The sequence below is a fragment of the Labrus bergylta genome, chromosome 13, assembly GCF_963930695.1.
Source record: "Labrus bergylta chromosome 13, fLabBer1.1, whole genome shotgun sequence".
NCBI lineage: Eukaryota > Metazoa > Chordata > Actinopteri > Labriformes > Labridae > Labrus > Labrus bergylta.
The window spans coordinates 12665270-12677808 of record NC_089207.1 but is presented as its reverse complement, the minus strand read 5'-3'; the positions used below and the strand labels follow the sequence as shown (position 1 = coordinate 12677808).

General features: G+C 43.8%; 2 protein-coding genes across 2 annotated transcripts in view; one reads left to right on the top strand and one right to left on the bottom strand.

The window, feature by feature from the left end:
- Nucleotides 1–998: 998 nt before the first annotated feature.
- mob4 (MOB family member 4, phocein) lies at nt 999–5872 on the top strand. Its single transcript, XM_020637779.3, has 8 exons — nt 999–1148; nt 1723–1785; nt 3041–3141; nt 3930–3972; nt 4131–4217; nt 4365–4444; nt 5008–5119; nt 5617–5872. The coding sequence occupies exons 1-8, from the start codon at nt 1089–1091 to the stop codon at nt 5749–5751; spliced, it is 681 nt and encodes a 226-aa protein (XP_020493435.2). The 5' UTR covers nt 999–1088; the 3' UTR covers nt 5752–5872.
- A 1369-nt stretch (nt 5873–7241) lies between these two features.
- Nucleotides 7242–12539, bottom strand: part of rftn2 (raftlin family member 2) — a 21820-nt gene continuing 16522 nt past the window's right edge. Inside the window, exons 7-9 of the mRNA XM_020637867.3 lie at nt 11917–12020; nt 11741–11822; nt 7242–9963 (exon numbers count right to left, since the gene is read on the bottom strand). Of these exons, the coding sequence (XP_020493523.1) occupies nt 9760–9963; nt 11741–11822; nt 11917–12020 (390 nt within the window). The 3' untranslated portion in view covers nt 7242–9759. The remainder of the gene's footprint in view (nt 9964–11740; nt 11823–11916; nt 12021–12539) is intronic.

The window sequence follows — 12539 nt, the reverse complement described above, 5'->3', positions numbered from 1 at the left end:
CGGTATTTCTTTCTTGCTTAATATTCAGCAGTATCTCAGTCTGTTGGGACCTGGGTTGGGAGTTAGAGGGCTGCCTGCCGGTTCAAGTCCCGATGCGGACCAAACAAGGTTTACACGCTGTTTGTGCATGTGTGTTTATATCAGGACTATGTGTGTGAGAAGCATGGCTTAACATTACAGGGTATATACCCAATCTTAAAGTATGTAAACATTTAAAAAAAAAAAAAAAAAAAAATTATTAAATAATACATCCAGTTTGTAGATTCCAGAAAACAGCCCTCTTTCAGCTCTGTAATGAAATATTTTGTGCTTAATCCAAAGAGGGATTTGGGGTAGTTTAATTAGTTTAAGAAGCTGGCTAATTTAGTCAACCCAGAGAGGAACTCTTAATCACTACTTTAAAGAAATTAAGACGGGGTGCATTCACGTGCTCAGCAGATGCTCGGATTTTCCATGTTCGGATGTCGGTCGTCCGATGTTATTGAAACATCATGATAGAAATGTAGAAGCTTTTTTTGATTTTATTTTTCAAGATTCAATTTGGTAACTATTGAAAAGGTGCTAACGGTTATTGTAACCTTTTAACATACTACAATGACAAACGAGGCAGACAGGTGATCGCAAAAGGTTCTGACAAGCCTACATTTATACGTAATTTGATGTCACTTCTGTCAACTTGGAAAGTCGTATACCAACAATTTACTCACCAGTAAATATGTTGCTTCAACTCTTTTATTTCCACCCTCAGTCAGCAGAAAGCGGGTGACAATGAATTAAAGGTTGAGTTATGTTTTAAGGTGATTTAATGAAACAAAATGCGGATAGAGAAAGGGAACAGTGCAGACCATAGACTCGGATTCGAACCCAGGCTTTCCGCTTCCAGGACTAGAGTCTTGTACAAGGCTACTTATGCACTGTTTTTGGGGTGGGACCGTGAACACTCTCTTGGCCCTGCGAGCGAGAGAGCCTTCAAGGGCATTATCTAATATTGAAGCTCATATTTCCGAGTATTTCGAGTGAACTTGAATGCGGGTTGCGTCTGGCTGATACAACCCAGCGGCTGACGAACATCCGGGTATTCTGTCGAGATGGTCATGGCGGAGGGTACTGCAGTTCTCAGGAGGAATCGGCCTGGAACCAAGGCAAAGGTGCGTTTTCACCCGGTGGGAATAAAAAAAAACGTGACCGATAACAGCCCCAGAGACGCCACAGTCGTATTTAAATGGAGTTTAACTGTTTTACTGCACATCTTTTGTCGACTATTTTGACAGCAATACATGAAGGGCCTGACCTGGAAATAGCCAGCTCCGCTAACGCTAGCTGTCGCTCCGTCTATTTCCTGGAGTTACGTTAACTTTAACGACTCTACGGGTTTCCTGACGCTACATGTTGACGCTGATCCTAAAATAATCAATTAATCATATTTAGTGAATACATTTCACTCAGGATCCTGATACATACACTTATTACATGGCATTAAAGCTCGTTAAGTGTTTGTTTGCAGGAAGTAGTTGCCCCCCCGCCCCCATCTGACGTAACGAAATCCTCTTGGTAAACTACAACTGCTGAGCTATTCCCGCTGAAACAAGACAATCTAAGTTATATTTAGGTGTTTATAATTGGTATATTTGTTGTAGATTGATCTGATTTTTTTTTGCTGTTTAACGTCAGCTGTGATGAATTGTTTACACGAACCTAAAATTGTCTTTCCTCCATGTCTAGGATTTCTACAACTGGCCGGATGAATCATTCGAGGAGATGGACAGCACCCTGGCTGTCCAACAGGTGTGTGTGGGGGTGTGTGGGTGTGTGTGTGTGTGTGTGTGTGGGTGTGGGTGGGTGGGTGTCCCTCCCATTTGGTCATTAGTGTTTATTTGTGTCATTGTTTTTGGATCCCCTTTACCTGTATCTGAGAATAGAGCACAGAAAGTCTTCCTGGGGTCCACATTGAAAAAAAACAAAAATTCTACAGGTGTATAAAAACATAATTTAGCACTGCTGTCCACACAAACTAACACATTTGTGAAATTTACATAATGTTAATGAAATCAGTGATTACTAGTTTATTGTCTATTAAGATAAAGATAAGATATACTTTATTCATCCCAGCAGGGAAATGTAGGTGTTCCAGCAGCCAGCATACATACAAACACACAACACAACACATATGTACATACATATCCCACCCATACAAAAAACATGAGCCCACAATACAGTTTGATGTATGATATATGCAACTCAGGCTAAAGTTTAGAAGTTTAAATGTCTTCTGTCCGTACTTAAAGGGGAGTCGTTATAAAATGCAATTGCAGTAGGTAAAAAAGTATTTTTAAATCTGTCCTTTTTGCAGTGGTGTTTATATGCCTGCTTGAAATTCCTCACAGAGTTGCCGCCCAACATTAAAGAGAAGAAGAAAAAGATGATGAACAGCCAATCATGTCGCAGGGATATGGAAAGGCGGGCTTAATGATGTTTGGAGCAGAATTGAAACACAGCTGAAATTGGCGTTAGCAACACAGAATAGAACGCTGAGCCTACCGGCTCAAAACAGGAGAAAACATAAGTCGTTAAGAAAGGCCGCTCAACTTCAGATGTGTTCAAACAAATCATATCTTTGCCCGTCTGTACATTGAGACTGCAGGAGGAATGCTCGCTGTCAACAATCCTCCTGTTCATACTCGCAGTGAACCTATCCCTTCCTAACACTATTACAATGTATGCTCGTCATACAGTGGAAAAATGCATTCCTCATGTCAGCTGAGGTTTTTAATTCAGGCCTCAGAGAAGTCAAATTGAGTATCTGTCAAAGTTAGTCCTTATTGTTCCTGTGATTCAGCTCAGCAATGAATCACAAAAAGGGATTTGCTCTCTGACTTTGGTCAAACTTTGGGCCTCCTGTCTGGATTTGATCAACCTTTATTTGTTCTGCTGTGAAAGTAGAATATTGAGTTGATTACTTGTGTTTAATGGTCATATAAAGGTTATCATGATGATGTTGCAGTGAGGGTTCTGTTAAAGTGTTTTCATGTCTGTGTTTCAGTACATTCAGCAGAACATTCGATCAGACTGCTCCAATATCGACAAAATCCTGGAGCCTCCGGAGGGTCAGGACGAAGGGGTTTGGAAGTACGAGCACCTCAGGTAAAAGATTTTTAACAAAACGTTGGTACAGTCAGAGACCATTTTAGAAAGTTGAAGTTGAGACAGTGATATTAGGGTATTATTATTATTAGGGTACTGCAGTCCAAATTCTAAACATTGTAGAGAGCTGTCTCCCCCCGCCCCCTCCTCTCTAAAGTCGATTCTCACACAGGTCACCATGTGGTGGACACTGAAGCTTCAGTGTTTATCCAGCTCTGCATCGGTCTGTAAACCTTCCTGCGTTCTCACCTCTCTCCATTTTTCAAAAGCATCTCCAATATTGATCCTAGTTTGAGCACGTTTCTGCTCGTGGAGCTTATTAGAAACATGCAGAGGCATTTTAGGTCGGGTACAATCACTTCTATCTGAACCACTTCTCTTGACCCGCTTCCATCGCTGCAACACCTGTTGGTTTGACCTGATAACTGCTCTCATATCTGGCAAACCGAGGGGTGTCCAAAACGGCCATGTGGGGGGATGCCTTAAAACCGCCTACCTTCTTCTGGTCCAAACAAATCCAGAACATTCAGGAGCAGAATCTAAAGTTAGAAGGAGGACATACAGGCTGCTGCATTGTTGTCAGAGAAGCCAGCACTTCAACATAGCACGTTTCCTTAATGTCTGATCATATAGTAAGCTCACTTTATCATCTCACTCACTACACATCTTACTGATTGGATCTTTAATTGGATAGATGTATAGATGATTTGAAGAGGGAAATTTAGGTGCATATAAATACTCTCATCCCTCAGCTACCTTGTAACACCTGCCCATTAATGTGTTTGTAGGCAGTTCTGTTTGGAGCTCAACGGACTCGCCGTAAAACTGCAGGTAAGTGATTCAACTCGCATGATAAATAACCAGCTGCTTGTTAAAATGTCACATTATTGACAGGGATTATGAACAAGTCCTTCACTACAAACAGGTGTTAATAAGTTAATGTTGACTTTCATGTCAGCTGTAGTGATGATGTTTGTCTCCTCATTCAGAGCGAGTGCCATCCAGACACCTGCACCCAGATGACGGCCACGGAGCAGTGGATCTTTTTATGTGCCGCCCACAAGACACCCAAAGAGGTCAATAAAAAGATCACTGCTTCATGCTTTAGTATCACACTCTTGGATGTTACTTAACATGAATGTATTGTTTAGTGTTTGTTTTTGTCTTTTGTGTGAGATGAAACAGTACGACATTTGAATGTTTTTGTTTCGCTCCCTCCTCAGTGCCCTGCCATTGATTACACCAGGCACACGCTGGACGGAGCTGCCTGTCTTCTCAATAGCAACAAATACTTCCCCAGCAGGTAAAAATCACCTACACAGAGGATCTCTGAGAGCTGAAATGTTCAATGTGTTTGCTTATAGTAAATGATTTTAACTAGGGCTGGGCAACATGGACCAAAAATCATACCTAGATGCTTTTTTCTGTAAAGAAATAAAACAAAATCCGCTCAAAGGGCACAGTGACACTCGGCCCAGTTACCCTGTATCACTCACATTGCTGCAGGCCCAACCGAACCTGAGCGCGGTTACCTCTTGTACACACGTCATCATACAACACACACATTGCGTACATCATCATGAAGCATCCTTTTGGTAACAAGAATGAAGTCAGAGTACACAGACAACATGACTCCAACTAAACCGAATTTGTGGCTTAATTTGAATTGTTATGATCAGATGCGGCCCGATAAGAGCGCACACACTATAGGACCAGAGTGCGCTCTTAGTCAAATCCACCCGGGCCCAGTGACACAGAGGACCTTTCAGTAACAGCCCGCTGCACAATGTCAACATGTGCGTGTGAAGTGACATACAAATCAACAACCATTTAAATGGGGATAAATCTCTGATGCATCTTTTGCAGGGTGAGCATCAAGGAGTCATCGGTGGCCAAACTGGGCTCCGTCTGTCGTCGCATCTATAGGATATTCTCTCACGCCTACTTCCACCACCGCCAGATATTCGACAAGTATGAGGTAGGCTTCATGCTGTTACTGTCCGGAGTTTTTCTTCTCCTGTAAATGTGCATCTATTCTTCTGAAACCAACCATGTGTGTTAAGTAGTGACTAAACCTCCTCACTGAAGTCTGCAGACTGTAGAACAGAGAGAGAGAGAGCGAGAGAGAGCGAGAGAGAGAGCGAGAGAGAGCGAAAGAGAGAGAGAGAGAGAGCGAGAGAGAGCGAGAGAGAGCGAGCGAGAGAGAGAGAGAGAGAGAGAGAGAGAGAGAGAGACAGACAGACAGACTAGAATGACAAAGACATGACTGAGACCAAGACTTTAAGGGATGGATTCAACAAGACATTTAGGGATCGAGACCGAGTCAAGACCAAGACATTTAGGGATGGAGACCAAAAAGTGGTCTCTGGACCAGTCTTGAGACCGAGACGATCTCGAGTACTACGGCCCTAGTAATGACTTCATCGTGCGTTTCATCATGGTGGACATTTTCATTTTTTGCATGTGTGTGCGCAGAACGAGACGTTCCTGTGTCACCGGTTCACGCGCTTCGTCATGAAGTACAACCTGATGTCCAAGGACAACCTGATCGTGCCCATTCTGGAAGAGGAGGTCCAGAACACCTCGTCAGCCGGGGAGAGCGAGGCCTGAGACCCAGCTGCTGCCATATGGGAGACGACACACACACACACACACACACACACACACACACACACACACACACACACACACACACACACACACACACACACACACACACACACACACACACTACAGTGTATAACGCCTACATGTCCCTCCTCCACCCTCGTCACCTGTCTCAGAGGAAGTCAAGAGGAGCAGAGTCAGCCATGCCTGCAGGGTTTTTATTTCCTCTCTGTTCGTCCCATCAGATCCACCGGAGTCGTTTCCTGCTCTCACACTACTCCTCCGAATTCAACCTTTATTTTCCTTTTAATCTTCTTTAAGCAGCTGGATTTGCAAAAACTTATGTAATCATGGTGACCTGTATTGTTGACAAAGGCACTCACTGACAGCCCCCCCTCCTCCTCTCCCCCCCTTCCCTGTAAATAGCCCCCACTCCTCCTCCCTCTATTTTAATTCACAATGTTTATTTCTGATGCTGCTTCACTCTCTGTCTGCTTCTGTTCTCTCTCGGCTTGTGTTTCCTGTTTTTTTTGTTGTTTTTTTGGGGGGGAGGGGGGGGGTCGTCTCATGAAGTGGATCACTAAATCAGCCTGCTGACGTTAATAATGCTATTAAATCACAATGTTAGGTGTGCGGCTCGTGTGGTAGTGAACAATGACAAACGTAACCTCTAGCTTCGTCCGTGTACTAGCAGTCAGATCTTCTTTCTCTGAGTATTTAGGAAGGCTTGTTGGCTAACTCTGATCCTGCTCTGTGACCTGCTCCTGTTTTTAATACTGTTTCAAATGTGCCCGATTTTCCACCTGCTTGTTCACTAAATCTTAACGTATTTACGTGCCGAGGCTGAGCTGCTGTAAGCCGGTTTTTAATGCCGTAAACGTTCGATGAGTAAATACGACGAGGGAGGTGGAAGATTGGCTACATTTACAGCACAGCCTCCCCCTCTTTACCCCTCCCCCCTCATTAAGTTATTTTGTGGGAGGAGAGTCTTGTCAATCCAACCCACTTTTTTTTTTTTTTAAATGGACTAAAAAATTTTGTTACTGTTGACATTTTCATGATGTCTGTTAATAAAAAATACCTATTATTCATGTTGTGTTCATGTTTTCATCGATGCAGCTTTGTGGCTGTGCAGGTATCAGAAACTGGGGTAAGCACGCCATAGTTCCCCGATATGCAGTGGGGCGTATAGACTTTTTTTACCTCTGCAGGGGTGACACAACATTTGGGCGCACACATGCAAATTGATAAAATGTTTGTGTCCATGTGATACGTTCTTTTTTTGGGGGGCTTTTGTGCCTTTATTGGAGAGATAGGACAGTGGATAGAGTTGGGAATCAGGGAGAGAGAGAGTGGGGAATGCGTGTGGGAAATGAGCCACAGGCCAGATTTGAACCTGGGCCGCCTGCTTGGAAGACCACAGCCTCCATACATGGGGCGCACGCACCAACCACTGCGCCCCGACGTGATACATTGTTGTTACACAATTTGGCAACATGTAAATCTTAGCTTTATTCTTTGGTGAGTCAAAAACAAAGATGCATGTTAAAAGTCATGATTTTAAATACTTTGAAAATTGCTTGCAAACTCCTACACGCTGTCTAACTTGCAAAAAAAACATTGTCAGTTGTCCAAGTCAGACTGTGCACAAGTTTCTTCCTTGGCAATAGTTATGGAAAGAGAAAATGTTTATTTACCACAGAGTACATCCATTAGCCTGCAGAAATCAGCCAGAGTAGTTTATTCATATTTAAGTCCCCCCTCTGATAAGGCAAATAGCCAATCATAGATTTGGCTTTTGGGGTGGCCAATCAGATTTCGAGGGGGGCAGATGCCACCCCTCTGCACACGCCCCTGTGTTTCTGCAAATTTAAGATTTGAAATCTATGAGCATGTTGTGATGACTCTGGACTATAGTGAGTCATGAAGGCTGTAATAGAAGCGTTAAATCACACAGGAGTCTTAAACGATGGGGGGGGGTGAGTGTTTAATACAATAAAAAACAACAACCATGATAATAAAATGATTCAGAATGAACAACACTCCAGAGAGGAATTAATACTGACATTTAGTAAACCCTGACGGGGATTTCATGAACAGCGTGTGAATCAAAGCTCCGTTTACAACACTAAAATGTCTCAGAGATACTTCAGGTGCATTCGATCCCTTTCCTCCCAAAATAAAAATACAAACGTGCCCCACAGAAGAAGAAATGTTCAAATACAAAAGCTAACATGGCATCTCAAATATTTACAACATCTTGTTTCCCTTTTACAGCTTCAACACAGGACCCCCAACGACTGAGCGCCTCCTTTAAAATCACACTTTCTGTTTCCTTCTCAAAACATGGCGCCTACATTACCCACAATGCAACTCAACCACAGGCAGTTTGGTCACAGATTTGGACGTTTATTCTTCCAGTTTTCAAACGCCATATCTTCAGACCAAACCGACTCTCTGACTTTCTTCTGGAGCCTTTAGAATACTTTAAACGACCTTTTTCCCCTTCATGCTCGGCTTTACTTTCAAATACCTGAAAACACACCTGGATGTGTCAACTTCCCCTGTAAAAACAAAAACAACAACAGTCCTGATCCTCTCTGAAGAACTTCATCCATGACCACAAAGAGAAAGTACCACAAAGGTCGTGAAGCAGCAGTTTGCAGTAAATAAAATAAATGTACAACACAACGGCTGATCGATTATTAAATAATACTTTCAAAGGTTTGCGTGATTAAATAGAACTATCTCAAGAAAGGATAATGAAACGACAGCAGGTATAAGGTGTGTTTGTTTCCACATGAAACAAGGAAGTCTCCTGTCTCGACTCGTCAGAGAAATAATACTGATATCGTAAGAATACAAAGCGTCTCAGGCAGCCTCACAAACATTCACATCCAAACTTTCTGCAGGATTCTTCTTTCAGATAAGACAGTCAGCTGGGGCGCTGATGGCCTAGCGGTGAGGTCACGTCCCATATACAAAGGCTGTAGTCCTCAAGGCGGGCAGCACGAGTTCAAGTCCAACCCACGCCTTCTTTCCATGTCATCCGCATTTCCTACTCTATCCGCTGTCCTTTCAAAATAAAGGCAAAAACCCAAAACCAAATCAGACGTCACGCACATCAACACGAGTTAGTGTGGTTAAGATGTTTCAGACTTCAAATATGAACAGACGCAGCCTGAGTGTCGTCACCCGTCTGTTCCTGCAGGGGGGCGTTGGAGTCCCCTCGATGGCGGTCTCATGAGCTAATCAGACCTATTTGTTTTTTTGAACCAGGCTGTAAACATGTTAATCTCTGCTGTAAGAGGATTTTTAGAATGGGTGTGTATGTGACTTCCTGTGCTTCTGCAGCCAGCCTCTAGTGGACACTCGAGGAACTGCAGGATTTTACACTTCTGCATCGGCTTTATTTTTGAACACCGGAGGCTGCTGCTTGGTTACTACCTACCTACGCTGGTGATGCAGCTTTTTCAAACACAGGCTCCATCATCTCGTCAGCTCACTGAGCAGAACTTTCTATCACCCTAAATTTAACGTCCGCTTCGTTGTGAGGAGAGGACTCATCAGTGCACAACGGTGCGTGACGAGTTGATGGAAGCAAACATTTCGTGAAGCTGTGAAGGAACATCAAACTGCTGTAGAGCCCCTTCCCCTCTTTGCACCGCCTGTGTCGTTCCACTAACGTGCAGAAAACTGTGCTGTCCCTCTTTGTGCTTTATAGTTTGGTGAACTGATCCCCTTTAAATGCATTTAAATATGAAAGATTCTCCACCAAACAAATGTGTATCAAAGTTTGGACCCTGGTGAATTAAACCTTTTTTCTCTTTATGGCTTCATTAAAAAAAAAAACGTTTTTTAAAAAGTGCTGAGTTCTTCTACGTTAAAGTCTGTAAAATCGATGATGAGGGACACGATGTCAGGATGAATAAACTCTTTTCAGTCTGGATCAATGTTTTAAATCCTCAGCTTCAGTCTCAGAATGAAGCCGCGTCCGCCTGTTGTCGCTCCTCACATGCAGGTGACCTCAGCTTTCCCCTCCTCCTGCTCAAAGCCCCCCTCCTCCAGGTGGGACAGGGCGCTGGGATACCCCCCTCCAAACACCGGGAAGCCCCCGATGCCCCCCGCGGTGGGAGACAGCTCCTCTGCGGGGATGGGGCTGCTGATGGATCGGCTCACAGAGCGACTGGAGACGTCGCTGTGCATGGACAGAGCCTGCAGACAAAAGAGCAGGGCACAATAAGATCAAGAGTAACCTATCTCTAAAAACAAACATCACTTCAACGTTTTCAGGAGTCTCAATAATCCAGGTTAAGGTGAGCAATCTTAACGTTAAATTAAAACCGCAAGCGGTTAAGCAATTTTAAGCCCCTCAAATAAAAAAAAAAATTGTTTGATGGTGAACAACGCGTCCGTAAGGCAACAGCTTTTGGCGCAAGCCTTTGAGCTTCGAAAGGTTGTATGGCCAAGGTCTTCGAATGGTCAACAGCGATTTTGAGGGAGATATGAGCAACTGTGTAGCAATGGCTAATGCAAATAAAATAGTGCTCAGAAGTAGTAACTTCCTGTTGTCAACAGGTGGTGACTAATTAAAAACATTAATTCATGGATGTGTTCAGGGCGGCTCCTTGTCATGCAATATATATTTTGGTGATGATTGAACACTGCATAGTACATTCATAAGCATTTACTGTTTAGGCGCGATGCCAAAAACAACATCAAACTTTGACGTCACGCCATGGCCACGCCTGATTTTGAAACCTTGTGATTTGAGCACAACTTTTATTCTTCAACTTGTCTACTTTCATTTGATACCAAACTTGAATTGATCAGATAAACGCTCTCGGGCAGATGCTTTCAAACAGGTACCCTTTAAACAGGGAAAATATGGCGTTTTTGGACATTCAGAAAATCAAAGCGGACTTCCTGTTGACATTAGACGATGACTTGTAGTCACTTGTAGGAAGGCAAAAAAACCTATTCGTAAAAATCAAAAAGGGGAGCGCCGTTGAGCCATTTTGCATCGCACTTGTACGGAAACACTATAAAACTATAAATTTCACGCACTCCCGATCTGGGTGCAAAAATGTGTGAGTCTTCGAGCACATTAAGGCCCCAAATTAGCGATTCATTTGTGCAAAGGAAAACCATGGAAAACCACTATAGATACAATAGGGTCCTCGCTCTGAGGTCGGTGCTCGGGCCCTAATAATGTGGCTCTGTCAGCAAGTCAGCCTTGACTTGGTCCACCAGGGGGCGGTGTAGTCACATACAAAGATGTTTCCCTTCAGATACAGAAAGAACAGACTTCAATCTTTATGTCAGCTCATCTTTTCTGATAATTGAATGTGAATAAGTGAAGAAAAAAACAAAAAAATATGACATTCATCATCAAAGCACAGGTAACTTGACCTAACCTGAGCATCAGTCAGTGTTCTGGGGCAGTAATGTTTGTTAAAGGCAGAAACATTTAGATCAAGAGAACACAATCTTTGATGTCAGGATGAGGAGAAGTGTGTTCTATACAGCGACGCATTTACAACCTTTACATCCTGGAGAGGAACAACCCGAGCTCGTCTCCTTGTCGGGTTGTTCATCACATTCAACAACATCTGTCTTTAGTCTGCATGTTCTCCCCGTGCATGTGTGGGATGTGCTCGTTAGGTTAACTTCTGACTCTAAATTGTCCGTAGGTGTGAATGTGGGTGTGGCTGGTTGTCTGTCTCTATATGTCAGCCCTGTGATTGGCTGGTGAACAGTACAGGGTGTAACCCCGCCTCTCACCCAATGCGCCCCAAACGGGAAATGCGGTTTAGATAATGGATGGATGGTTTAAAAACGTAGGTGGTTAATAAGACCGGCACCTTCTCCGCGGCGTGCAGCAGTAGGAAACCGCTCTTTCCCGTTAGGTGGGCGGTTACACAAATGTGTGACATCACTTGAAAGCTATGACGTGACTTAAATGCAGCTCCTATATATCCTGGACTCTCACCTGGTTCCTCGAGTGTCCGGCGGTCTGACCTCTGACCGGTCTCTGCAGGAACACAACCTGCTTCGTGGCCAAGTTTCCATCACTACAAAAACAAAACACAGCGGTTATAAACCTGCAACGCGGCAGACTGAGCTAGCTAAATGATTCTTATGGACAGAGGTCGTTGTCGTGGTTACCTGTCGTGTCTGATGATCGGCGTGGGCAGCACACAGGTGAGCAGCCAACCAAACTCAGCCAGAGTGTGAAGGAGCGGCCCGTAGTCGGTTTTTACGTTCGAGCCCTTAGAAAGAAAAACAAAGTGATCATATATGAGGCATAAAGGGGAAAAGAGATGTGAATCTTATACGATTCTAGCTTTGACAAATAAGAAAAGATTGATATACGAGAAACTTTTAACTTCTCACATGATGAAATATAAAGACTTTAAGAGCCAGCGAGGTGAATTTATTTAAGTCCTTTTTCACATATGCTCTTAATACTGAGGGTAGATTTCAGGAACACAAGAGCTGCGGGGGTTTCCTGGGCAGCTCAGGGTTGTGCTCGGCACAGAAGGAGCAAACTGTGAGCCTAAATCCTCAGGAAGACGGTCTGAGGTGGATTGTTAAACAGGATCCATTTCCGTAAGGCGAGACCAGCAGGTGAGTCTGAGTCCATCAGGAGGGTGAGCCTAAGAAGAGGGAGCTGAGCCGGAAGGCAAAGCTCTCGATTTTACCGCTCGATCTTCGTTCCAGCCCTCACCTGGGGGTCATGAGCGACCAAAGTGACCAAAAGAATGAGACCACGGCAGCGGAAATGAGTT

Excerpts from the sequence above, each read along its gene's own strand:
- mob4 (XM_020637779.3), top strand. The coding sequence starts at position 1,089 with ATGGTCATGGCGGAGGGTACTGCAGTTCTCAGGAGGAATCGGCCTGGA. Across the intron at positions 1,149-1,722 it reads GGCCTGGAACCAAGGCAAAG|GATTTCTACAACTGGCCGGA; the intron begins GTGCGTTTTCAC and ends CTCCATGTCTAG. Across the intron at positions 1,786-3,040 it reads GCACCCTGGCTGTCCAACAG|TACATTCAGCAGAACATTCG; the intron begins GTGTGTGTGGGG and ends TCTGTGTTTCAG.